Source organism: Puntigrus tetrazona, chromosome 22 (assembly GCF_018831695.1).
Source record: "Puntigrus tetrazona isolate hp1 chromosome 22, ASM1883169v1, whole genome shotgun sequence".
Classification (NCBI taxonomy): domain Eukaryota; kingdom Metazoa; phylum Chordata; class Actinopteri; order Cypriniformes; family Cyprinidae; genus Puntigrus; species Puntigrus tetrazona.
In genome coordinates this window covers 3,280,257-3,306,734 of record NC_056720.1, presented here as the reverse complement: position 1 = coordinate 3,306,734, position 26,478 = coordinate 3,280,257, and the positions used below count along the sequence as shown (strand labels likewise).

Genomic DNA, 26,478 nt, shown 5'->3' with positions numbered 1-26,478 from the left:
ATGGACAGAAACGTTGAATGTTTTTGATGACAGTTTAGCTGCAATTATCTTTACTTTGTAAAGTCCAGCGTGTTGAGTTCTGATGTTCTCGATGGTCAGAGATCCAGTCTGATAATCCAGCTTCAGTCTGTCTCTGAATCTCCGTCAGGACCATCATGCGTAGAGAAGATCCCAACCTCTCGATTGATTTTAGCTATGAGAGATTTTTGAGCTCCAAATTTCCACAGTATATCATCCGTTTGCCGTATTTCAGTAACGTCAGTGTTTAGAGTCACAGAATCTCCCTCCATTACAGTCATTGACTGTGTTTCAGCACCAAACACACCTGAAAAACAAAAATAGGAACAGTTTAGGTCCTTGTAAGTTTATAAAGCCTGAAGACAGATTCTGATATTAAGCCTTACAAATGTTTTCACAACTTACACATCACATCCTGCCTGCACAAACAGATCAATACAAACATGTGAAACATTTTCTTCAAATATAAAGACGTCTAATCTAATAAGACTATCTACCTAAAGCTGTTGCTCTGGTATATGAATTATGAATCCACCCACGATAGCGTTTGACCCTCTTAATTCACACACACACTAAATGACTAATGAGTTATAAATGTTTTTCTGACTCATATTATATGGAGTTCCTCTGAAGACTGAAACGGAAACTTACTGTGGTATGATTTTTAAGAAATGTGGTTGGTTCTGTCGAAGGACAAAAAAATCTGACTTCACCTTTACACAGAACAGTGAAGTAAAGTGCCAAATCCACCGAAAGTGAAAGAACTGAGTAAGCAGATAAACACCAAATATTCACTGTCCCTTGAATAAATCGTGTGATAATGTTCAAGTCTGAGCCAATTCAGCTCTTGAATATTCCCCCCCCCCTTATTTTTCAATATTGAAGCTTTTAGGTGGCTATTTTTTTAGCAGATGCCTACTTTTGTTGTCGTTCAGTAACAGTTGAATGTCAGTCAATCACCCAAACAGAGAGTACTTCATGATGTTCAATCATCATGAGCTAGAAGCAGAAAAAACAAGCTCTTCTGCTACTTTGAATGTTTAGTCCAGCAACACATAAATACAGTAAAATAAACTTATAACTGCTTAAAAACTGATTCTCTTTAATTCTCAATAACAGCAGGTGTTCATCAATAATCATCAATTAGTAATTAATAACTTTAACCCTTTATAAGTCATCATCAAAGTACTCAAAAGTAATCAGATGCTGTCAGACTCAACACTGGTAAAGGAGAATAAAATCCTCATTGTTTCCAGAGATGGATTCATTAGTTATTGGCCTTCTTCTCTTCTGGTTAGTTCGGCCTGTTTGCCTCTGCTGGTAGATGTTGGAACTACACGTATCTAAGAAAACAAGGCACACATCTTCAAAGGAACACTCCACATGTTTGAATAATAACTCTAAACAGTTAAACAGTTGACTTTTATCGTTTTCGAATCCATTCAGCTGATCTCCGGTCCGGTGAAGGCATAGATCATTGAATCTTGTAAATTTTTTGTAAAAAAAATCTTAAAAAATGTGTTTATAGTTAAGGACGTACGTAATAGGTCACATGTTTGAGCGCGGGACAATTGCATTCTGGGTAATTCAAACATGGAATGCAGAGAAACGCACATGGAAAGTTTTATCTGCATGGTCTAAGAGGGCGCACACGGTAATTCATGTTCAGGTCTGTTGCACTTTGTGTTTAATGTTGTTTATATTAGTTTGTGAACAATGTTATGTTAGTGGCGTAATTGGATTCAGATTTTGTCAATGGATATTTGAAGGCGAGACTGTGAAATAGGACTGTATGTTTGAATATTAATGTTTTATTTTAAGTTTCACAGTGTCTGCTAAAGAGAGCGAGAGCAGAGAAAACAAATAAACAGCAAAAGACATCAGTACGAAGCGTAGCTATCATTTCATGAGACCAGTGCAGCTACAAATCTGATGTAGACCATTAGCATCCAGCTCAAAAAGGCCAAAGAGTTTTGATACATCAACTGATAAACATGACAGATATGACTAGTTTTTAAACTCAAAGGCTAACTGAAGTTCTTACAAAGACACTCTAAATTCACATTTACACATGATTCACTTTTACATTCACATCTGATTGACTTCAGAACATATCTTTCGGATTACATTTATGTTAACTTACATAATACAGCAGTAGAAAAATGCACAGCATTTACAATTTAACAGCAAAATAACACAAATTTTAGTAGTAGAAGAGAAATGTCAGATGGTCATTAATGGTCAGAGATGTTTCTGAATCGTCTCACTGTCTGATGAATTTCTACACATGATCCGAACTCAAAGAAAAACTTGAATATTAACCAGATTTTAGTGTTAATTATTACATAAAGCAGCAAATACAGTGGTTAGAGAAACACTGCTGTGGTAAAATATATATTATAAAAGCTATATGATATTTCTGACCACTACTAAGCTAAAAGAGGTGTGAAGCATAACATCATTAAAATGGGTTTTATCTGTACGTTCATCTAAATCCAAAGGACACGGCTCATTTCTTCATTTCTGTGTTGATGATTTCAGTCTTCATACATTCAGATGATCTCCATCAGACTTCACTTCATTTTCTGTGAATCAGTCAGAAAATACAGAGACAATAACAAACTAAAAGAGATTCACTTCATATATGAGATATATTTCATACAAAAATGGCATTTGACTCATTTAATGGTTTCAATACAGCTTACGCACTTCTCTCAAAAATTAACATGATATTTATTATATTTGGAACTCATTTACCTTCATTTACACTGCGTTTCAAATATGAATGAATCAACAGAATGAAGCCACAACACACTCATCAGATCGTTTTAAAGTGAAAATATTCAACAGAATCTTACCATTTACCTCCTTTTCCTCTGAAATCACTGAAACTTCATTCGTCACAGCGGCACATAGGAACAGAGAAACACAAGAAAACATCAGGAGATCAAGATTTTCTTTAGGACTTATCACAAAATAGTTTTTTTTTATTCAGGCATGTTTTATTTTAACTGTATCGGACAATAACTTTAAGTATCACTATACTACATAGATATATTTGCTTACTGTGATAAAAAATTAAAATGTCAAAATCTCCAACAATACTTACATTATATTGAATGTCACAGTATATATTGTCATTCTGCACAGCCCTTTGAAATTTCTAAGATTTTAAATGCTGTTTTATCAGTTTGCTGCATTTCAGAGAAGAAGAAAGGCAGTGTTCTGGTCTAAATAAATGGTCTGGTCTTTAATAATTTCACCTGCAGATAAAAAGCAGACTGTATGAGGAAGAGCTGTGGTCATTATTAAACTGACCGGAGACACTCACCTCTGGCAAAAACATCAAAACTCTTGTTTCTGTAGGTTTCTGCGCTTCTGTTGATCTTCACCGTGTAGAGTCCAGTGTGTTGTGTCGTGAAGTTAGTGATGGTCAGTGATCCGGTCCGCTCGTCCAGCTTCAGTCTGTCTCTGAATCTCCCGTTAAGAACATCATCATATGTAGAGATCTCTCCGCTCCCTTCTTTGATTTCAGTGAGGAGAGTTTTCTCTCCAAACATCCAGCGTATCTGATCGTTTCTCTGTGTTTTGGAGTCAGTGTGTAGCGTAACAGCATCTCCCTTCTTCACTGGCACATACTCCGCTGTACATCAGAGCAGAAGAGAAATGAAGAAATGTGTTCGTTTCACTTTTAAATTAATTCGTTTAAAACAGTTACTTACCAAGCATAACAACCTTGAATTTCTTGTATGAGACACTTCCGCGGCTGACGATCTGTGCTTTATAGGCTCCGGTGTGTTCAGCTGTGATGTTTCTGATGGTCAGAGATCCAGATTCTTCCAGCTTCAGTCTGTTTGTGAATCTCTCATCAGGAACATCACGTGTCTCTCTGGTCTCTCCTTTGATTTGAGCCACGAGAGTCTCTTCAGCTCCAAACATCCACAGAATCTGATCATCCTTCTGTGTTTCAATCTCTAGAGTCACATTCGTTCCCTCCTCCGCCGATATCTTCCTCTCTTCGTTCATGACGACACGGCATAGGAACAGATCAAGTGTGTGCACGTGAGAAGCATAAAGTTGTTACTAAAGATAATTTAGATGTAGTTTTATCAGTCTTCTCGCAAGAAACTTCATATTTGTTTCTCAACTTTGGTTTGATGACTCAGAAACAAAATTATAAATTCAAGTGAGATTTACAAAGAGACATGATGTCAGTAAAAGCCGATGGAAAAACAACAGAATAGTGTTTGCATAGTTCAGTGGGAGAATTACAGATTTCTATAGAAATGGTCTAAAAAACCAAAAAGGTCTAGTTTACCCAAGAAATTGAAATTTGCCGATGGAGGTTCAGTTTGCTTGGTGATTCAATCAATGCATGCAAACATATAGAGGCAAAACTAAATTAATATCCATGACTCTTGACGATACATTGAGGTCTTATGAAGAGAAACAACAGGTCTGTGCAAGAATCTGAACATTATCTACATTATTAACCTAATTATTACCTTTAAGTTTTGTGACCTACTTTTATAGTTGTTTGTAATTCAAATACGGTTTACTCACTTTTTATCTGATACAAAAAAATAAATAAATAGTGGCTCTGTTTGCAGAGGCTGTCATTTACAGATTAGTTCATAAGACCTCAGTGTTTCCTCAAAAGTTTTTTTTTTTTTTTTTACCCATCTATGAAAAGTTCATTTGCTGTAAAAGAAAACAAAAGCTGAAATGTTTTCAAGTAACCTTGCAAAGGCAGTGCATTAAAATGGTGAGGAAAAACTATTATTCTGACTTGAGCTACTCACCACTGACAGAAACCATCAACATCCTGAATGAGGTCCCTCCACTGTGTTTGATCTGGATGTGATAGTATCCAGAGTGCTCAGGTCCGGTGTTCTTGATGGTCAGAGATCCCATCAGATGATCCAGCTTCAGTCTGTTTCTGAATCTCCCATCAGCTTTACCCTCCAACGGAAAGATCTCACCGGTCTCAACATTGATCTCAGCTATGGGAGCCATCATGCCTTGATCTTCAAACATCCACTTTACCTTCTTAACTTCGTTAAATTCAGTACTAATATTTAGAGTGACATCATCTCCCTCCATCACCGATGTAGTCCACTCTTCATTTGTGCCAACAGCACATAGAAAGAGACAAATACAAAGCAAGGTTAGATCATGTGCTCGTCACTTTGACCAAGTGCATTTTGGTGGGAACACAAGTAGACAACAAGGAAGAGACACTCCCATTTGCACATGGTATTTTAATCATTTAATTTCTTTGAGGGATCTACAGATTTGAATAGAAGTTTTATTTTTTAAATAAATTTTTTTTTTTCTAATATTGCTAAAGTGTTACATTTTCTATTTGAGCATAAAAACGTGTTTTTGCGTTTAGCCTATTGAATTTATTATTTTCACTTTTGCATACCTGCGCCATGACGTCATTGCAAGTAAACACGCCATCAAAGAAGCTGTCACCAAGCCAGCAGAGGGAGCCCTGACCTCTGGGTGATCTGCATTCACTCCCTCTGTGACAACTTCCTGTCTGAGGACTATAAATTCAGTAGCAGGCCCCTCACCTGCAGGTTGCATTGTTCGCCTGGTCTATTGTTGTTTTCCTAGTTCTTGTTTCCCTGGTTTTGACCCCGCCTGTCTTTGGATATTCTGATTGTTTGCCGCCTGACCTGACCTTCGCCTGTTCTTGGATTTTGTGTTTGCCTCATCTCTGATACTCCTGTTTGCCCTGTTTGACGCCTGCCTGTTTTGACCATGCCTTACTTTAATAAAAGCCTGCACATGGATCAGCACGCCTCAGATCCTTCATTCATGACAGAAGCGCTCTTTTTTGTTTTTCTCTATTCATTTTATACTAACTTGCAGGAAAACGCAAAACACGCTTACTTTTATAAACACTGTGCAATGCGATATTGATGACGTACTGAAAGCAATTCGTTGTATTGTATAGTGTGTCGGAAGATTAGCAGGTTAGCACATGGTTAGCATGAGCTCGCGCTTAGCGCGATAGCCGCTACATGAGATAAATGCTCAGTATGTCGATATAGTTGTCTTAAATTGGCACATTTAGTTGAATTGAGTCCCTTTGTGTCTGGGGTTTCGTCATGTCTTCATTTTATGAAGTCAGATTGAACAGCATTTAGAAATGAACATGTGGTTAATATCCAAGCTGTATCAATGTACTGTATGTATAGGCTTTTTCTGATATCCGTCTAATAGTGTGAAATAAGCTCATGCAATTTCAATATAAACACAAAAGGAGATGTTTCTTCTCTGATAGCTGGAAAACTAAAGAAATTTTGAATGGAGAATTACCTGCAGATGAGCCATGAATATGATTAAACAAAAGGAAGGAGATGCTCACCATCAACCTTAACCTTGAATCTTTTGTATGAGGGCCATCTTATCTTGCGACATTTCTTGATCTGTAGTATATAGACTCCACTGTGTTTAATCTCGATGTTTCTGATGGTCAGGGATCCAGTCTCATCCAGCATCAGTCTGTCTGTGAATCTCCCATCACCACCATCAAATGTCTCTCTGGTACCTTCTCTGATTTCAGCGATACGAGCACCTAGAGCTTGAAACGTCCACAGGATCCGATCTTCTGCCTCTATATTAGCGTCAGTGTGAAGTGTGACGTCTTCTCCCTCCTTTACTATCACATTCTTATTTTCATCTGTCACTGCACACAAACCATCAATGACTTGAGAAGACTTTGATGACAGACATTTTATTAAGATGACACTTATTAATAATTAGACGTATTTGACATGGTCCTGTCTAAATTGGCAGCTATCAGTCATTCAAAAAATGGAAATAAGAACTGCAGATGTACAAACTGTAAACAAAGCAACGCATACTTAACATTTGGAATATCATTGATTGCTTTTTTGAAAGCAAGCTGACAAAACTGAGTTTTGTCTCAGTATGATGTAATAGTGTGCCTCTGCAGAAGATAATCAGCACTTTCTTCTACATCATTGACTCTTTAGTCCTGCCCACATTCACGTATTCATTGCGATAAATCTATCACAAACAGAACTTTTAAAACCAAAGAACTATGGACGGCGAAATAAATACATTTTTATCACACTGTAATACTTACTTAGTTTTATTTGAAGTTTAAAGATCTTGCAGCGATAGTAAATAGCAACAATTAAAATCGCCAGCAGGAAAGCAACCGATATCCCTGCTACAGCACCGGAAGACACACCTGAACCTGAAACGATAAAAACAGATGTGTCCGATCTATAACAAACACTAAACATCAGCGCTATATAACCTGAGTGAAGATCTGATGCTGTAATGATAAAAACACTGTCATTATGAATGTGTCTGATCTAAGACTACTATAAGTTTTGTACTCTGAAAGTTACAGTAAGGCCTCATTGTTCACTGAAGTTTGTTCTTTTAAAGGGAGGTTTCCTCATTACGAGTCTTTCCCGTCACAGACTCACAATCATTGAGTTACTCACCACCGACATTAACAATGAATCTCCTGTTTCTCATCTGTTCGCTGCTGCTGATCTTCACTGTATAAAGTCCGGAGTCTGTGTTTTTGATTTCCTTGACGGTCAGAGATCCAGTCTGATCATTCAACTGCAGTCTGTCTCTGAATCTCTCATCAGTAATATATAATGTTGAACTCTTGGTCTCTACATCACTCTTGGCGATGAGTTTTCCTTCTCCTCCAAACCTCCACACTATCAGCTCATCTCCATGTAGTTCAGTAACATCAGTCTGAAGAGTAACAGAATCTCCCTCTTTCACAGACACGCTCTTTGTTTGAGATTCACCAGCGTCAATAACGGATGGAGACTCTACAAGAACAAATTCAAAGACTGATATGAAACATACTAAAAACTGGCGCTACGATATGAAGTTTTAAAGTTGATCAACTCTTATGGTGCGAATACATATCCATATTAATAAAAATGTTTCATTTTACAAAACATCATGATTGCAATGCTATAATTCTGTAAGACTGCTTAACACAGTATAATATATATTTTTTTATGTAAGCAGTATAATCTTTAAACTTTAAATTATCTAATGATTCCAAAAATACATAGATATCCTCACCATAGACAGCAACAAAAAATGTATCATTTGATGTCCCACTGCTGTGGTCGATCTGTAGTTTATAAAGTCCAGAGTGTTTGGTTCTCATGTTCTTGATGGTCAGAGATCCAGTCTGATTCAGCTGTAGTCTGTCTCTGAATATCTCGTCATTAGTATATGAGAAATCATTTCCATCGGTTCTAGCAATGCTGGATCCTTCACCTCCAAACCTCCACTGTATCAGATTAAATCCCTGTACTTGGGTAAGATTCATGTTTAGATTGAACGAATCTCCCTCCATCGCTGATAATGTCTTCTCTTCATCATCTTCTGAACCAAACACCCCTGAGGAACAAACTGAAACTTTTAGATATATAACACTGCTTGTAATGTCTAATAAACGCAATTTGACTTGAGGAGAATAAAAAAATAAATAAAGAGGAAAAACACATATAATTTTTGGGGTCATTCCTAATATGTCCCAATATTTAATATATCAGATATTAAACTCAAAAGATTTTTTATATTTTTGTTTTCTTAGACTGCAGTATCACGCTGAAAACAACATTTATCTTCTATGGTTCAAGTGGTCAACTTATGAATTTTTCAGGTGTTTCAAAAAATGTTGTCAGTAGAGAATTGATTTATTTATTATTGTATGATCTTTTTATCTGTCCTCATTATCACTTTATTTAGACCCTATTGCCTTTAAGCTAACACTCTAAAACAGATTATAAAATAATAATAACACATGTCGATAAATGCAGTTTTTATCAAAACAGTCAGCAATAATATAGCTTACAGCAGAATAATTTTCATATTTCTCACACATCGGAGTCCTCTTTAAAATAACAATAAGAAGAAAACATATAAATAAATCAAAACCTTTATATAGCAAATCGACCAATGAACTGTTTCCGGTGCCGAAGTCAAACCGAAAGCCTAAGAATGAAAAAAAAAATCGCAAACTCACCGCACATTAGTAACAAAGACAGAAATATCCTTCAAAGTCATATCGTTGAATATTCTATCTAAATCAGATTCTCACTCGTTTGAGAACCACACCCACCCAAAAAAACAACAGATGAATATGAACAGCTTTATATGTCGTTTATATGCCGCTGGACGCGAAGAGCTCTGTTTACGCTTTCTAAATCTGAACGACTTTAATGGCGGAGAGTCGTTCCATTCGACAGTAAGTAGACTTCTAAGTGAACTTCGAAGGGAATTCCGCTATAAGAGAGATTCCACGTCGAAAGCGTTCAGGTCTCTGTGGTGTTTCTCAAACGAAAGACAGAGGGCGCTCTCGTAGGCTGCATACGTCATAAAGAAGCTCTTATTTTAGAACATGAACAGTTATACATTTGACCGTTATTTATAATTTAGTGTAAATTGTTGTATTCTATGCATATATATATATATATATATATATATATATATTGTGACAGGAGGAGCCAACGACAGACACAGTGGGCGTGGCGTCAGGCCTCGGAGAGGCTTTTTATTATTAACAAAATAATAATAATACAAAATAAAGTGTCCAGGGAAAGTGTCCATATCTGGTGTCCTCGTATATGAAGGTTGAGGCCGTGTTCCATATATATCCGGCGGTCGCACGCGCTATATATGGGATGAGCTGTGTGCTCATGGACTACTTCCCATTCTCGGGACGGCGGGGTGAGGTCCATACCCTTCCTGGACCCACGAGGACACCAGCGTGCATGCATATCTCCCGAGGAGAGACGCGGTCAGGTATTTAACGGCGACGGTGATAATCCCCTTCAGGTGCGCCTCGTCACACGCCGCCAGACCTACCGATACCACGCCCCCTCCTCTCGAACACACACCACTCCCGTCAGGAGCCTGGTGAAGGGCGGCGAATAAGGGACTGGGTGATGGTGACAATATAAGGAGAGGGCAGCCGATCGTCACAATATATATATATATATATATATATATATATATATATATATATATATATATATCATTCCTGGGACTCATTAACTTCAATATACATATTTTCCAACTACATATAATTAATATTTCTAAACCCACACCTTTAGACTCATATCAGAGCTATATATTATGATGATTTGAATGTTTTATTAATAAATGTGTGGTTAGTGGACTAAAATGAATGACTAGTCAACCGGAAAGAGCTACAATTTTCCCATGTATTCAGGAGGAGAAAATCAGCACTTCCTGTGAAACTGGTTTAAACTAGGCTACTAAATATAAAAAGGGAAGTTGCGGCAAAGGCTGTTTACATAAAATTCCTGTCCTGCTATTTATAAACCTCATAGACTTTTGACTGAAATAAACTACAGATTCCATTAAAACATGTTTGGGAAGTTTGTTGAATAGAATTTAAAGGTCTGAATTTGAACACATGTGCCACCTTTATTTTAAGATATACCCTAAAAAGACTAAAAAGCTTTTCTTTGCTTTTACTAAACCCTTTTGTGATGAGTCATGAACTTGGTCAGCTACGTATGCCAAAAAAAACCTTGTAATGGTGTGCTGGTAAACTCTTCAGGCTGTTGAAGAGGATGGGAAATGTCTCACCGAGGACACGTGTACTTACATTCTCCCAAATGTTTCGAAAAATGTTTAAAGAAAGAGCTATTTGGACTTTAGTGTAACCATTTTATTAGCCCGAAGAAAACATTTAAAGACCAATGCTTTAATTTTTAATGTCTTTTATTAGACAGATGATGAGTAGCATTAGAACTGCACTTTCAAATGTATTTAGTATGATTGCTGCTTTATCCCACATAACCCTTCAAGCGGTTGTTTAGCCTCCTATTAATCAAGATAACGGTTATTTAGCCACTTATTAAAGGAAGAGTTCACCCAAAAATGAAAATTCTGTACTCATTTGCTCACCTTCGAGTAGTTCCAAACCTGTATGAAACACAAAGGAAGATATTTTGAAAAAGGTTTGTGACCAGGCTGTTTTGGGTCACCATTGACTTCCGTTGTAGGAAAAAAAATACTATGCCTAACTAGTCTTCTTCCACGCCACAATCTATCAAGGTCCCTTAGATCACACAACGTTTGGTAGTAGTAAAGTCCACTAAAGGAGGTAGAGTTTTTTCGCATCTGGCTCCCAAATGCTGGAATAGCCTTCCTGATAACATTTAGGGTTCAGACATACTCGCCCTGTTCAAATCTGGATTAAAAGCACATCACTTTAGCCAAGCATTCACATAATGTTGCCAACCTTCTTCAGGGACCTCATATGATGTCAGCTTTGATCCAACATACAAAACTATCAAATTTTGTTACATAATTTAAATTTTTTTAGAGAATTGATCAGCTGGATGTGATCAAAGAGGTTCCCGAGCCCACTCCGTGGTGTGCCCCAATCGTGCTAGTCATCAAAATGAACAGAGACATTAAAATATGTGTAGACTGCAAAATGTTTCTAAAACGTTCTGCCAAACTTGGATGACATCACCTCTAAACTGGCAGGGGCAATAGTCTTTTCTAGCTTTGATGCTGCCAGTGGTTTCTAGCAGATACAGTTAGACGACGCCTGTGATAGGTTTACTACTTTTATAACCTCTATCCAGAGGTACAGTATTAGTTTCTTGCCATTTGGCACAACTCCAGAGATATTTTCAGAAACACATGAGGAGTATTAAGGGAAGTATGCTGCTACATGGATGATCTCTTAGTATATGGTCGTACTCGAGAAGAACGTGACCATAGACTTAAAAGAACTGAAGGCTATCAATGAACACCGCTATCAATGCCTCTCCAGAAAAGGTCTGAGGGCTGCAGCAGGAGAGTGAAACGGGTGAAAACTGCAGAATGATAACATCTCAGCAATCTGACTCCCATGAACAGCTAAAGTGTGGAGTGTAATGAGAATCAATTTTGTGGGACAACCGTTTTCTATGGTCTTGGTTCATATTATATTAAATTATTCCAGCATTTTAGATCTGCTCAGCTCTCAGACCTGGCAAGTGTCTGAGGGCTGATACAGCTTTTAGGAGCAATGAATTCATTCAAAGTACAGGTGAAGGGAACATGTGCAGAATGATAACATCTCTTCAATCTGACTCAAAGAATGAGTTCCCTGAGAGTTATAAGTGCTTTAGAAAAAGAACACTGAGGTGTATATGAGAATCATGCTGCAAAAGTTGGTTCCTGACTTTTATTGAAACTATTTTGTCTGGCGGCTTTCCAAACACATTAAGAAGTTAATAGCTTGCCATTTTACTTTAATTACCGCCTTCTGGTCTTGGTTCATATATATCACTTAATTTAAAATAATCATAGTCAGTTTTAACAATTCTTATTGATAAATTTTTCCATCTGCTTTGCACAGCTTGGTTTAGCAGACCATTTATTCTCTGCCAACAAACATTTAATGTGTTAATTTAAAAATCTGTCGGTAAGAATCAAAAAGTGATTAGGCTGATCAAGTAACACACACCTCTAGATACATACAGTCTATAAACTAGTTTTTGTGTTGTCTTAGGTAATGAAAAACAGCAATATCACCGCTGCTCAATTCATTCAAAGTACAGAAGCATGTTTCCAGAGGGAACATGAGGACAAAAATGTTTCTTTTTCCTTGGATTCTTTTATTGTCCCTTTTCTGTCCATGTTCTTTACTTATTTCCACGGTTCCAAAACAACCAGCTATTTATTTATTTTCACATAAACTATATTGGCGAAAATACATGACACCTTCTTTTAATGAACAGGTATCCATGAGTACAAAATTAATGAGTTTCTGAGGCATTGTTATATATCTTTTTGCTTTAGAAAAACGAACACTTGTAAAATGCCCTTGTCACGTCTTTGGACTTTTTGTTGTTGTTTTAGTCATACAGATTGTCTTCACCTGTGTCTCCTTTTCATGCTGCAAAAGTTGGTTCCTGACTTTTATTGAAACTATTTTGTCTATGGGCGCTTGCTTTCCAAACACATTAAGAAGTTAATAGCAATGGGCTTGACCATTTTGAATACAATTTAAGTTACTGAAAATCATCACTTCTTCTCATGTCAGCTTTACTAGTTCTTTGAAGTTTCAATGTTTTAGTCTTTAGAAGTGTGCGAAAGAAGGCTATGCAATGATCACTTCTTGGTTGTATAAATGTAATATCTGCTATACTTGTTTCATGATTCTGGTCCACGATCTTCCACTTCCTCCCCACATGACTCTTGATTGTATTTCACTTCAGACTTCAATTCCCATCACCCATTGCACCAACGACACACTTGCACCTGATTCCGCTAATTACTCACTCATTGAGCTGTCTTACCGTGCCTTGTAATGTTAACGTTTATGCCTCTCAACGTAAGCAATTCCCTGTTTCCTAGTTTGTTTAAAGTCTATCTTTATTAGATTCTCCCATGTTCTGATCTCACTTTTCAAGACATTTATAATCTTGTGTTCATTTCTTCTCTAGGTGTGTCTGGTGCTGGAGCAGATGGAGTCTCAGTGTCAGTGATGAAGGGAGATATAGTCACTCTAGTCACTGGTGTTCAAACAGACCAACAAGAAAAAATTCATTGGTATTTTAATGACAATCGAATCGCTTACATCAATGGAAATCTCAGTGATATCTGTACAGATGTTCGGTGTGATAATAGAAATGAGAGATTCAGAGGCAGACTGAAGCTGGATCATCAGACTGGATCTCTGACCATCATGAACGCCAGAAACACAGACTCTGGAAATTATAAGTTAGAGATAATCAAAGAAGGTGATGATGAACAAATCTTCAATGTTACTAGTCATTATGTTTAAAAGCAGGTTATTTATGTGTTTGTCTTTACTTGCGTCACTGAACAGAATTACTTCTATATGAAAGGCATATCTACAATTAACTTGATATTTAGCTATTTTGCCATTATTTTTGTTTCTACTTAATTCTAAGGACATTAATATGCGTAATTATGTTCAGAGTTATGTTTTGCCCCGAAGAGAGCTGTTGGTTTGTGTTTCAGGTGTTTCCGCTGCTGAACGAGATGGAAAATGTGTGAAGGAGGGAGAAAACGTTCATTTTGATTCTGGTGTTACAAATGAACCTGTTGTTTCGATGATGTGGCTTTTTAATTGCACCCCCATCTTTAAAATCACCAAAGATCAGTGTAAGATCTCGACAGACGGAGAGTGTGGAGAGAGATTCAACAACAGACTGGAGGTGACCGGATCTCTGACCGTCACAGACACCAGAACCACAGACTCTGGGATTTATCAACTTCAGTTTAACAGCAGCAGATTCAGCATCATTAGGTGCTTCAGAGTCACTGTCACTGGTGAGTATCAGTTAGTCATTTCAGGACATCATTTTATTGTTTTATTGACTTTTTGAAGTTTGCTGCCCCTGGTCAAACGAGCCTACCTTCGAGTTTTAATGACACTGATGTAAAGAGGTCTATCTGAGCTTTTTATAACGGCAGTTTAAGGGATCTGTTGCTAGGGTGTTCTAAATGGTTGCTAGGGCATGTCGCAGTTTTTTAGACTCCTGGCCGAACACATAGGCACCAACATATCATCTATGCTTTCATGTGCAGAACATTTTTGTCTTGCATTTGATCAAGAAATTCAGAGAAGCTCGGTAGATGGCCTTCAGTGACATTTGACGATGTGCCAGACGAGATATTAATCCTTTAGTTTGAGAAGCACCTGGTGAAGAGTGAGAACGGTTTTAGGTAATTGACAATAAATATGGATAAGTAATCTAATAATATTTTTACAGATTCATGTCTGCCTTCAGGAAAACGTGGGATGGTTTCCGGTGACTCTACTGACTGACATGATTCAGGTATTACAAACAGATTTGTTTGGTGTGTGATTTATTTTTAAAAAGAGACGAGGCTCAGACATGTAGTTAAAGTATCTAGTATTCTGAGATTGAGAGTGGGATGTGTGTGTGTGTGTGTGTGTGTGAGATGTGGCTTCATTCTTGTCATTTATTAAGATATCAAACAGTCACTGTTAAATCAGAAACTATAATATTATTTGTGCTCTTATGATTAAAAAATGATATGGGAATAGAACATTTGTATTCATCTGACTGAATGCCATCACTTCCAAGATTTTTGTCCTGATGCATTTTTTATGCATTTCTTTCATCGGTCGAAAAGAAATTAAAGTTTTTGATGAAAAAACTGCTGAAAATAACAGCTATAAAGCCTATAAACGATACCCGACGATGAATAAGAGTCTCGCAAAACGATAGGAAAGCAATAAAATAAAATCTATATACTTTATATAAACACAAATAGTCGCCTTGCTCTGTTCTGCTATGAAAAAAGTAAATTATCAGGATATTTTAATTTGAAAGTGAACTAATCTTTTAAGTATGTGGAATAAATATTTCACAATGGACAGATCTGTTGAATTCATTGTGACCGCTGTTTATTTTCGGTGAATCTCTGTTTCAGCTGTTTCTTGAAGGTGGAGATGTTCTCTTTAGATCAGATGGTGGTTAAACGTTCCTCGAGAGAAGCTTCTCGTTGTGCTGAAACCACTAGGCACTCAACTTCTTTTATACGTTATTCAGTTCAACAATAACCTACTTTTAGCATAAATTCGTAGAACAAATGCTTGGCTGTACTCAGATCAGCATTTAATGCTCAGTTTGTACTGTGACAAGTTAACCGTTTACAATCTTACCACGAGTTTTTGGGATAGTCTACTTGATTATTTATTTTACCAAATGGGGTGATCTTCCATGTGAAGAAGATCGTTACAATGCATTAGAATTTGACATCTTGAAAGAAAAGAAATGAATTGGATAAATACACAGTACATGAATGAGATTTTTTCACTTTATTTGCACGTTTACATTGTAAGCATATCATTTTTACTGTTGCTTTTAATAACACAATATAAAAAACTCCAACAGTCTGCTGTTTTAAATAAACTTTTTGAATGATATAAATGACAGCTTTTGAAGTAAACTGTGTTATTTTATTATTGTTATTACATTAGTACTATTGTAGTTCACATTTGTAATTAGTTTGAGTAGTTTACATATGATTTTAATTTTAATTTTGAGTCATTTTGATTTTGCAATTGTTATTGTTTATTTGGATGTCAATAGTTTTGTTAATTTTATTTCATTTTCAGTACTACATTATTTTGTTTCATTAAACACACTAGCCATACATTACTTTAAATTATATTGGACATAGTTAATTAAATGTTGAATTAAATTAGAAATGTTAAGGCAATTCTACTTATCTCTAAACAAACTGAATTGAGATGTTTGAAATACGTTATTATTTCTGTTTGATGATGAAAATGCGCTACAATATGTGTAATATAAACATATAACACAAAGTATTTTTCACAAATATTTAAGACATGTTAAATAAAGTGATAATTAAAAAGGAAAGTAAATAACCAAGAGGGCACTCAGTATTCAAGATCTCAACTAGATTTGACTAAGTTTGCAAGTTTTGTGAATTTAAATGTTCATAATCATCCAAAGATTTGTTTTAAAAGATATAGATGCTTATCGACGTATAATGTTGGCTTTTCTATTACCAATGATATTAAAGCAATCACTATAACACTTACACGTTTAAATTTCTTTAACTGTTCTGATTATTAGATGGACTTCTTACCATATTAGACAGAACTGCCTCAAACATATCAAACCGATGCCGATATTTAAAAAATTCCGATATATCGGTCAACCACTACTTGTTTTCACTGGAAAGGGCAAACATATCGATACTCGAAATCCTGATCAGCAATGCAGCAATTGGCTGTCAGCAAGATTGCAATGTGATGGCATCATAAATATTTTCCTCAAGGAAGCAAAATGACATTAAAGCCCTATATTTAAATTAATCATGTAACTGTTTAGTATGTGTTTTTACATTGGTCACACCACATTTTAAATTGAACTATTTTCATAATTCAATAGGGTACTCTTGCCTTTAAATATCTTTTTTTTTTACTTTGTCCACCCAACAGATCAAAAATAATACAATTAAATTGTTTCGGCACATTATAATCTTGGTCAGAACATAGAAAAACAAGCTCACTCTTGATATAAAAACTAACATTTATTATAATAAACTAATTGCTTTTGTACAATACATTTCAAATAATTAAGCAATGAATTAAAAAAATATATTATACCAGCAACCTTCAACAAACATATCTGGAGCTTATCCTTCTGCTCAGCTCATACTGTTGGTCTGATTTCAATCCATGTGTCCGATGCTTAAGTCTAGTCTCTTCCATCCGGTTCAGCTCGTTTCTTGTCGATTTAATGTCATAAACCAGAAAAGAAACAGCAGCCAGGCTCACGAGAGCAGAGGCGACCAATCGGATCACAGTTTCAGTAAAACCACAACAGTGGATGCGGTCTGAAGATAAAGAAAACACTTGATCAGAATCATGCACTTATCTCTCGTTACAGGTGCCAGTTTTATGGGTCACTAGAAGATCAAACTTCCACTGGGAGAAGGTTTACCGTTTTACTGTTTGCATACATACTACATGCATACATTCCTGACTGAGGCTTCCGCCACAACGTTAACCATAGTTTTTTCTTTGTGCTCTGAGAACATTTTGCAAGCAACACCCCTACTCACAGCCCTCACTCGGACACCCGTCTCTGCTGCTCACCTGCGGTTTCTTCTTTGTTCCAGTGAAATCACAAATGAAAAAAAAACATGCACTTTGCCCTCATTTGCACAAACAGGTCACTTTTTTGCAGACCTTGAATGCAATGAAGCAACAAACCACATGTGGTTTATGTTGTTGATTTGTTTAGCACGCGTCGGCAGTGACACGAAACAACACCTATGTATGCGTTATATCATAAATGCGCGAGTGTGGTTTCCATCCTGACAGATTCAGACTTTCGAAATGAACGACACATCAGAAATGGTGTACCTGAGCAAGACTGGAGTTCAGTAACGTTGGCACTGTTAGTGTTGTTGATGGCCGAACTGTTAACAACACAACTGGATAACACAAAATTGGAGCTTGAAGAACTTTCTGGTGATGAAGAACTGTGTAGAGCCTCTGATAAAGCAGAGATTCAATTAAAATAGTTGTTTAGTGTACATAAACGCGATATTAAAATGACAGAGACATATTTCAAAAGAAGAACGGTGGTGTTAAGTTGCAGTGTTTTTTCCCTACTCACCATAAACCTCAACACTGTAAGTCGTGTAGCTGGTCTCCCTGCTGATAATTGTTAGTCTGTAGAGTCCAGAGTCTGTGTTCCTGGTGTTCTTGATGGTCAGAGATCCAGCCTGGTCCAAATGTAGCCTGTCTCTGAATCTTTCTTCAGGACCACCGTATGTGGAGTTGGTTTGCGTGAGTCTGTTGACTTCAGCTATCCGAATGCTTCCAAACATCCACTGAATTAAGAAACATCTCTGTACATCAGAAACATCGGTGTGTAGGGTAATAGAACCCCCCTCCATCACCGACACTGCTTTCATTTCATCTGTGGCATCTGGAGAACAAACCACGTTTTGGATCAGACTAAAACGTCAACGGCCATACTTGATCTGTACTAAATTTCTTAACCGGGAGCAACTAAAATTACGTTTTTGAACAGAAGTAAAGCGTAAAGTACCCATAACTTACCACCCAGATGCCGCAAGCACACACAGAACAAGAGAACACAGTAAACCATTTCCACCGGCGGTCGTTCGCCAGTGAATGTGTCGCTGCATGTCGCCAAATAGCCCACTTTTGGTCTCTAGTAGGCGTTCCCACAGTTGCCTAGTCAAAGCTCTGAGTGTAAAAAGGTTAAATTAATGCACAAATGAGGACAGCGCCATCTGTGGTGTGCAAGACGCCATTTGATCCGTGGACCGAGGGCCGTCCAGAAGTGGCACGGTTAAAGCCATCGGTGAAATATCAATTAAAAAGTGACAGAAACACACGAATAGCCATTTTATTGTAGACGGATCCGTTTGTGAACTGTTTGGGGGACTGCTGTTATGCATTTGGTGTCAAACGTGTGATTGCGGATGTGTTATTTTGATTAATTAATTTGTGTGTCATCTTGTGTTTTATGTAAAACTGATTATTCATCATGCAACAAAATCCTCGTTTCCACGCTTTACATACATTCGTGCTGAAAACCTAAATTCTCAAGCAGTTAACAAAAATAAACCAATTCTCGTATACTGGTCATTAATATAAGTTACCCTGAACCACAAAACTATTCTAAACCGGCAATAAATAATACATTCTATAGGTTTTTTCAAAATTATTGATTTTCTTTTAGGCCAAAAGCAGTAGGATAGTAAGTAAAGATCATTTTCCATGAATATATTTGTAAGTTTTCCCAGCTAGGAATGTTATTCTTAAGAGAATGTTCAGAGAACGTTATGCTATGTTCTGGTAATGTTTTTATTTTAGTTCTCAGAATGTTTTCCTAAAAGGTAAGATAACGTTCTCTAACAAAAAGTGACGGAAATGACGTATTTCCTGTTTAAGAGCGTAGCTTCCCCTTGCCTCTCTTTAACAGATGTCTTGCCAAGCTGCATGTTGCTGGCTTACGCATGTGTACTCAAGATTAGGAAAAATTAAGCTTTTAATGTTAATGGTATTAGTTGTGTTTGTTCGAAATGGTGCTGAAATGGTCTATTTTGCCGAAAAATCCCGATTCTCCGATTCAGACAAGCACAAGACAAGAAACTGTTCTCAGGACTCAAGAATCGGGAGTTACTGCAAAACTATTAATTGAAAAAAATATTTAAGCATTGTGTTGTATTAACAATTATTCTTGTTCTGTATCTTATATTTGATTTAATTAATAAATGTGACCTAATGTTATATTGTTTTTATAGAAGATTTGAACAATCGCTGTCATTTCTGCTCAGTTGGAGACTTTATTTTATTTTTATCGAACCTAGTACTATGCTTGTTGTTTGCTAAACCGGCAGAAGATGTTACGTATTTACGTAAAATTGAGAAAATTATGCTTATTTAACATTGTATGATCTCTTCAGCGCGTGAGTATACAGTGTAGAGTCGTTTTTTCTTTCGTTATTGTTTGTTTTGTTTTACATAAAATTTTGTTTCTAACTACAGTATATATTAGTTTATTTGGTTTAAAAGATGAGGTTAGAATTAAAAGGGAAATCTGACCGGACGCTATGTACATTGATTCGCGTTCAAACGGTTGCGCATGCGCTGTGAAAACAGGAAGCGAATTCATCTGCTTAGCTTACTAATTAAAAAAATCTCACAGTGATAAAACGACATAGCCTATAGTCTTCTTTAAGCGTTATCCACGTCTTTCGGAAATGTAGTAAAAATGTTTTGGGCTAGTTTTTTTCAGTCTATGTCAGCTCAATAAGGGCGGGGCTCTGACACGAAAGTAAGGCGAAAGAGATATTTCTACAGGGCAAAAAATATTGATTGATCTCATTGTTGATCATCTTTATTAAATTTGGATTCAAACGTGGAACATGTTAAGACTTGTTTTATTCTTATCATTGGCAGGTAAGTTTTTCGGACTTTATTTTGCTACTATTACGTTGGGCTTTTTACTTTCGGTTTCGACTTCACAACTTTTTACATTTTATTTCTGCGCTAAATGCCTCGAAATAAACGTTGCAGTTACTAACATTTATAAATGTGCGAAAGCTGGGGTGAAATCACTAGAAAATGTATGGCTTATATTGGAAATTGTATTGGTTTTAATGGAAAGTATAATGACGTCTACTGCTATTTGATGGATTCTATCGGTTAAGTCCACAAAAAAACACTATAAAAAGGGGTTTAGTAATAGTTTTACTGGAAAAAGTTACTGGAAATCATTGGAGTATCTGTAATGATTTCTGTTGGGCTTCCGTTGTTTGTTTGTTTTTTAGCAGGGCTGGTTAACACATCCATATGCTAACACAGCTAACATAAAAATTCTTTAGTTTCTATTGTTTGGTCATTTCTGGATTTAATTGATTTGCACGGACGTAATTTGAACAACATATAACTAAACTCATGCAAAATCAAATTCGATGTTGCTTTCGATTGACAAAAAAAAAGTTTGTAGGCTATACATGAAAACAAGTAAACAACGTGTCTTTATCTGTAAAAACTAGCTTGACTTAATTTTAAACAGAGCCTAATTGCTTACACATTCTACTTTTTATTTTATGTCAGGCAGTTTACGCAGTTTTGCGTCTTGAGTACATTTATTTTGTTTTAATGCATTATATGGTCTCTGTGTAATGATATACTATAGCTAAACTTGTTTCTTTTCGTTCAGCAGCTGTGTCTGGTGCAGAGACGGATAAAACTGAGCCTGTGTCGGTGATGGAGGGAGATTCTATTACTCTACAAACGAATCTTACCGAAATACTGAATGGTGACACTATAGTGTGGATGTTTGGCTCTAACGACGCTCTCATATCTCAAATTGGAAGAAAGGATCACTTTACCTCATTTTTTGTCACTGATGATGTGAAATTCAGAGACAGATTGCACCTGGACCAAACTGGATCTCTCACCATCAGAAACACTAGAACCAAACACGCAGGACAATATAAACTAATCATCATGAGAGAAAAAACCACGTCCAAGATATTTATTGTTAATGTTTTAGGTAAGTCTCTCTTTGCAACAAGGGTCTGGTTTAGATGAGCGTGTTAAGAATTTGTAAGTTCTTGTTTCTTCAAATTTACACTCGGGCTATTTGGTTTGGATGGTTTTGTGATTTCATTTGAATTACTGGCACATGAGTGTTTAAACCGAGTGTTTAATCTTGTTATTATACATTACAGACTTTGTCTAATTTCTAAATAAATTCTCATTTTCCGATTTGACGCTGTTAATTAAGCTTCGATAAAAGCTCTATACAAATACAGGTGGCTTGACTTGACTTGAGAGTTTCCAGATTTCCTGTGAATGTCAGCTGAGAAACACTGATTAACGTTCTGTTGGTTTTCCAGTTGTGGTTGGTGAGAGGGATGGAATAAAGTCATTGTCAGTGCCGGTGAAGGAGGGAGATCCTGTCACTCTACACCCTGACGCTGAAATACACAAAGATGCTCTACTGCTGTGGAGGTTTGTAGAAGGCGGCATTCTCCTGGCTAGAGTGGACATTGAGACTAACGAGACCTCAGTAAACAACGCTAATGAGAGATTCAGAGACCGACTGGAGCTGGATCAGACCGGATCGCTGACTATCAAGAACACCAGAAGCACAGACTCCGGACTTTATGAACTTCAGATCAGAGGCAGTGAGGGCTTACAGCGGTTCTTTGTTTCTGTCATTGGTGAGTAACTGTATTGTTAGCTTATCTTTGAGCTCGTTTCAGATCGTCACATTGACCAACACCTTCGCTGTCTGTCTCTACCTCTTCCAGATCCAGGTCCGTCTTCAGGTGTTATAGCAGGAATCATGTTAGGTGTTATAGCTGTTCTTCTGCTGCTCGCGGTCGGAGCTGTTGCTCAGGTTCACTATCGCCGCAGGATTTCGAAATTACAAAGTCAAATCAGTAAGTGTTATATATTTTTAAAAAGTTATGTTATGTTATTTGCACAATCATTTATGTTTGTTTATGCAACAGTGATGTACTAAAAACAGAACCAATGGTTTCTTTGCGTTTTTGAAAAGCTTTGCATACAAAAAACACAATCGTCAAATTATCTCATTCACAAGGATCGTCGCCAGTAGTAGGCGACGTCCCTTTGTGAAGAAATACTGCTCACATGTGGTCCTGTGGTCTGCCATTGTTGTTTTGGATTATAAGAACTTGCACAATGTCACCGTTTTCAGAGATTGATAAAAGTATCGTTTTCAAAAACATGCACTTGAAAAGTTTATTGCAAAAGTTTTTGCTTTCGAGCAAAACACCATTGTTGTGTTAAAGAAATTCCAAAGCACGTTTTTAGTTTTCGGCCAAAAAATGTTCGGTCTGTTCTGCACTCAGAAGTGAACTCATTTTTATTCTGTCGCTGTGACAGGTGAAGAGAAAGAGTCAGTGATGGAGGGAAAATCTGTCACTCTACAAACTGGTCTTACTGAAATACAGGGGGATTGTACCGTAGAGTGGTGCTATGAAGATCAAGGCAATCTCGTTGGTAAAATCAATTCAAAGTCCACAGAGACGTATGATGGTGCTGATGGGAGATTCAGAAGCAAACTAAGCCTGAATGCAGTTGGAGATCTCACTATCAGTAACACCAGGACCATTCATTCTGGACTCTATAAACTGAAGATCAGCAGCAGCAGAAAACCCATATACAAGAAATTCTCTGTTACCATCAACGGTCAGTATATTCTGCATTATTATGATCAAGTGATCGATATGCTATAGTTTCCCCCTGAAATGAAAATATGTTCATGTGATTCGTATTGGTGATTCAAATAATGCAAGTCAGCATCTACTGGCTCTTTGAGAGTAAAAGAAAATGAATTCCAGCACTTCCTGCGCTTTTATAAAGTAAAACGTTTGGTCTGTGTGAGAAAATGAACGTTGTTTACTGCATTACTAAATGTTTACTCCACCCCAGAATGAAACTTGTCATGAATCACTTACCCCCGTGTCGTTCCAAAGCCGAAAAAGCTTCAATCGTCTTCAGAACAAAATTTAAGATACTTAGGATAAAAACCGGGAGGCGTGCGACTGTCCCATTGGCTGTATAAAAAAGTCATCTTCTGAATCTGCCATCAGTGGTTCAACAATAATATTATGAAGCGACGAGAATACTTTTTGTATTACACTGATTCACCGTAGCGTCATAATCATCTGTTGGATGCACATTATGCATTAGACGCATTGGAAAGATATGTCTTGTATATTTACGCTTTAAATTGTATAAACAGCGTATTTTAAGGATATGTCTAGTACAAAGGACTGACTTCCTACTATCAGTGTAGACTTTGCTGTTATCCGCCTCCTCAGAGTTTTTCTCTGGTTCAATGAAAAAGCCAACTAAATTGACCATAAGGTTCTTCTTTAGAACTAATGAATTATTGCATTTTTTTTTTAAATAGTTTGTAATAAAAACCAAAACAATACAACACTATGAATATAAAAAGCTTTAAACAAACAGCATCAGCTCACGTGTGAGTTTTTGCACCCATGCATATAACATTATGTGACAGGAAGTGTGCTCTCCAGACTGTTCGTATGTGTTAGTGCTTAGAGTAGATTAAAAATGTCATCTGTGTGTGATGCTGAAACCACAAACAAAATTCCTTCCGTCGATTTAATTTTCTATATTTCTGTTTCTACGTGTTGCTCGACAATGAAGTGGAGTCAGTGCCAGTGAAAGAGGGAAATTCCGTCACTCTTCAGACTGATGCTGAAATAAAGGAAGGCGATCTGATCCTTTGGACGTTTGGAGCTATGAACATTCTGGTCATTAGAGCCGAACGAGCAGGAACAATTAGTGTTAACGAGAGTTTCAAAGACAGACTGGAGCTGGATCATCAGACCGGATCTCTGACCATCAAAAACACTAGAATCGCAGACTCTGGACATTTTAAATTACAGATCATCAATCGCAATAAGACCAGATTCAGAAGATTCAATGTCACCTTCATTGGTAAGTGGAACGTTTATTCTAATAAACCAAGTGGTACGCATTAGTTCTGTTTTGAGAAGAAGCGGCGGTTAATATCGCGATTCATTTGTGATGTTGGGTAGCTTGTCAGTGATCTGGCGCTCCATTTCGAAACAGGTGACGGAGATTTACCGCTAATCGAACAACCGGCTTAACTGACGAGATGCGCATGAAATTACCTTATTTTATCCTCCGTTTTCTGTTATTTTCAGCATGTTTAGGAACTCTTGTGTCTTTGAGATTGTGTCGTTGTAAAGTCATCCATATGTAGATGTAGTGTATATGTAAACAAAAAGAAAGGCTTATTTGCCTGTTGGTAATTACTGTCTCTGTATTTTCCTTCAGCTTCTACAGAAAACCAAGATAATTCAGAGATTGTATTGATGCCGCTGTTGAATGGAGATGTTGCCGATGGAGGAAATCAGCATTAAGTTCATAAGATAAGACGCATCCAGCAGCGTCAGTCACTCTGAAATCATTTGAGCTCAACAACAAATTTCTGCTTTTAATAATATGAGAAACAAAAAGTTTTCTAGGGAGCACAAGCAGAAGGGGCCAAACCGTTCACGGTCAATACGAATCGTACATAACACTTCCAGAAGATCCGTGGTGCTACAACTACCAAACATCAGCTTTAAAAGTCCAGTACACTCCTAAAATAACTGATAAAAGGTAGTTTCTGCTGTGATGCAATTGAAGAATTGTTCCTTAAACAATCTTTCAGTGAACAGTTCATGCTATTGTACAAAAAAGCTAACTTTTTTTAATATAATTTTTTTTATGAATATACAGAGTATATATATATGTAGCTAAGTTAACTTTTAAGCTTTTATGTTAATATTCATTTTTCCTTGTTTATGTGTTTTCATTGTTGTTGAATCTCAGGCTTGTGGAGTTTGATGAACTGTTTTGTGTTAATGAATGTTGCTGAGAAGCAGTTTTGGTTTTAACAGTATATGTTGAATTTGTGCTGATAATTCATTCCACCAGCCAAGAACAGTGAAGGAAAATGTTCTGGAGAGTGATTTTGAGCCGGTCCATAATGGTACCACGAGGCGTTCACCCTCGTTCACGGATTTAAGGCTTCGGGACGGGATGCAGATTCTTAAAAATGAGTGAAAACTGGGCCTGTGGCTGTTAGCATCAGTGTTTTTGTCAGTGCAAGGAGATAAAGAGAGGTGTAATATGGGCTCTTTTGGGTTCGTTGAAAACCCATCTCATTGTTACATTCTGAACCATTTGTAGACGTTTGATTGTCCAGCCAAGAGCTTTGCAGTAGTCCAGCCAATTCACACTCAACAATTTAATCATGTTTTTATTTACTTTTTTTGAATTGTGTTTTGCTCTGTTTAATAATTCTGAATATGTATTCATGTATATTATATAAGGTGACTCTGTGTGCTCCTGTTTGCTGCTGCAGGACTTATTTATATAACAGATCAATTTTGAAAAACAAAATGTAAAAACACTTGAAGAAATTAAATGTATTATTTTTAAATGTTTCATGTCTCCTTTTGTTGGGATAAAAAATTTTTGTTGTATGCAAAAATGTTGAGATGTGCTGCCCAACCTAGAAAATTTAGCACCAGCCGCTGATTTTGAATGTTATGAATGATTACTGTTTAGGCAAATTATGTTTAGTATTGTTAAAATTAGTACCGTTTTCATTCTAGTATACATATTTTAATATGACTTCAATTTTAATTACATTTCATTTTGATTTTGATAGTTTTAGTTATTTATTTATTATTGATGTTTCGATTTATTTTAAATGATCCAAAATCAATACATAACCAGACAGTATTCAAAACTATAATCCTACTTTAGCTCGAAAATAATGTTTTCTAATT

At 36.7% G+C, this 26,478-nt stretch overlaps 4 protein-coding genes across 6 annotated transcripts; 2 read left to right on the top strand and 2 right to left on the bottom strand.

Annotated features, from left to right (window-relative positions):
- Window positions 1–1,530: 1,530 nt before the first annotated feature.
- On the top strand, window positions 1,531–16,225 carry LOC122327550. The gene is made up of 5 exons (XM_043222994.1): window positions 1,531–1,687; window positions 13,524–13,820; window positions 14,065–14,376; window positions 14,820–14,885; window positions 15,508–16,225. Exons 2-4 carry the CDS (start codon window positions 13,565–13,567, stop codon window positions 14,873–14,875), a joined length of 624 nt encoding a protein of 207 aa, XP_043078929.1. The 5' UTR covers window positions 1,531–1,687; window positions 13,524–13,564; the 3' UTR covers window positions 14,876–14,885; window positions 15,508–16,225.
- Window positions 1,981–9,373, bottom strand: LOC122327325. Of its 2 annotated transcripts, XR_006247633.1 has the most exons (11): window positions 9,071–9,373; window positions 8,119–8,442; window positions 7,512–7,856; window positions 7,142–7,255; window positions 6,398–6,718; window positions 4,821–5,138; window positions 3,741–4,034; window positions 3,350–3,661; window positions 3,128–3,281; window positions 2,877–2,909; window positions 1,981–2,603 (listed from the first exon to the last, which is right to left on the bottom strand). XR_006247633.1 is itself a non-coding variant. In XM_043222605.1 (10 exons), exons 1-10 carry the CDS (start codon window positions 9,075–9,077, stop codon window positions 2,563–2,565), a joined length of 2,109 nt encoding a protein of 702 aa, XP_043078540.1. In that variant the 5' UTR covers window positions 9,078–9,373; the 3' UTR covers window positions 1,981–2,562. The 2 variants fall into 2 exon arrangements, 1 of the variants encoding a protein (XP_043078540.1); XM_043222605.1 differs by lacking the exon at window positions 3,128–3,281.
- Window positions 16,226–17,129: 904 nt separating the features above from the next.
- zmp:0000000652 (Immunoglobulin domain-containing protein) lies at window positions 17,130–18,815 on the bottom strand. Its single transcript, XM_043222959.1, has 4 exons — window positions 18,686–18,815; window positions 18,237–18,551; window positions 17,981–18,112; window positions 17,130–17,448 (listed from the first exon to the last, which is right to left on the bottom strand). Exons 1-4 carry the CDS (start codon window positions 18,732–18,734, stop codon window positions 17,228–17,230), a joined length of 717 nt encoding a protein of 238 aa, XP_043078894.1. The 5' UTR covers window positions 18,735–18,815; the 3' UTR covers window positions 17,130–17,227.
- Window positions 18,816–20,218: 1,403 nt separating this feature from the next.
- On the top strand, window positions 20,219–26,126 carry LOC122327353. 2 transcript variants are annotated; one of them, XM_043222656.1, is made up of 7 exons: window positions 20,219–20,557; window positions 21,327–21,659; window positions 22,006–22,332; window positions 22,423–22,554; window positions 23,024–23,329; window positions 24,317–24,610; window positions 24,974–26,126. In XM_043222656.1, the coding sequence occupies exons 1-7, from the start codon at window positions 20,524–20,526 to the stop codon at window positions 25,057–25,059; spliced, it is 1,512 nt and encodes a 503-aa protein (XP_043078591.1). In that variant the 5' UTR covers window positions 20,219–20,523; the 3' UTR covers window positions 25,060–26,126. The 2 variants fall into 2 exon arrangements, with proteins under 2 accessions (XP_043078591.1, XP_043078590.1); XM_043222655.1 differs by having other exon boundaries at window positions 21,324–21,659.
- The last annotated feature ends 352 nt before the right edge of the window (window positions 26,127–26,478 follow it).

What these genes read in the sequence shown, in the direction of transcription:
- LOC122327550 (XM_043222994.1), top strand. Translation starts at nt 13,565, where the DNA reads ATGAAGGGAGATATAGTCACTCTAGTCACTGGTGTTCAAACAGACCAA. An exon ending in GTTAGAGATAATCAAAGAAG is followed by an intron (nt 13,821 to 14,064) that starts GTGATGATGAAC and finishes TTTGTGTTTCAG; the next exon opens with GTGTTTCCGCTGCTGAACGA. An exon ending in CTTCAGAGTCACTGTCACTG is followed by an intron (nt 14,377 to 14,819) that starts GTGAGTATCAGT and finishes ATATTTTTACAG; the next exon opens with ATTCATGTCTGCCTTCAGGA.
- zmp:0000000652 (XM_043222959.1), bottom strand. Translation starts at nt 18,734, where the DNA reads ATGGTTTACTGTGTTCTCTTGTTCTGTGTGTGCTTGCGGCATCTGGGT. An exon ending in GTGCTTGCGGCATCTGGGTG is followed by an intron (nt 18,552 to 18,685) that starts GTAAGTTATGGG and finishes TTTGTTCTCCAG; the next exon opens with ATGCCACAGATGAAATGAAA. An exon ending in TTACAGTGTTGAGGTTTATG is followed by an intron (nt 18,113 to 18,236) that starts GTGAGTAGGGAA and finishes CTGCTTTATCAG; the next exon opens with AGGCTCTACACAGTTCTTCA.
- LOC122327325 (XM_043222605.1), bottom strand. An exon ending in ATTCAAGGTTAAGGTTGATG is followed by an intron (nt 5,139 to 6,397) that starts GTGAGCATCTCC and finishes GCACAAATGAAG; the next exon opens with AGTGGACTACATCGGTGATG. An exon ending in GTTGATGGTTTCTGTCAGTG is followed by an intron (nt 4,035 to 4,820) that starts GTGAGTAGCTCA and finishes TCATGAACGAAG; the next exon opens with AGAGGAAGATATCGGCGGAG.
- LOC122327353 (XM_043222655.1), top strand. Translation starts at nt 20,524, where the DNA reads ATGTTAAGACTTGTTTTATTCTTATCATTGGCAG. An exon ending in ATTTATTGTTAATGTTTTAG is followed by an intron (nt 21,660 to 22,005) that starts GTAAGTCTCTCT and finishes TTGGTTTTCCAG; the next exon opens with TTGTGGTTGGTGAGAGGGAT. An exon ending in GTTCTTTGTTTCTGTCATTG is followed by an intron (nt 22,333 to 22,422) that starts GTGAGTAACTGT and finishes TACCTCTTCCAG; the next exon opens with ATCCAGGTCCGTCTTCAGGT.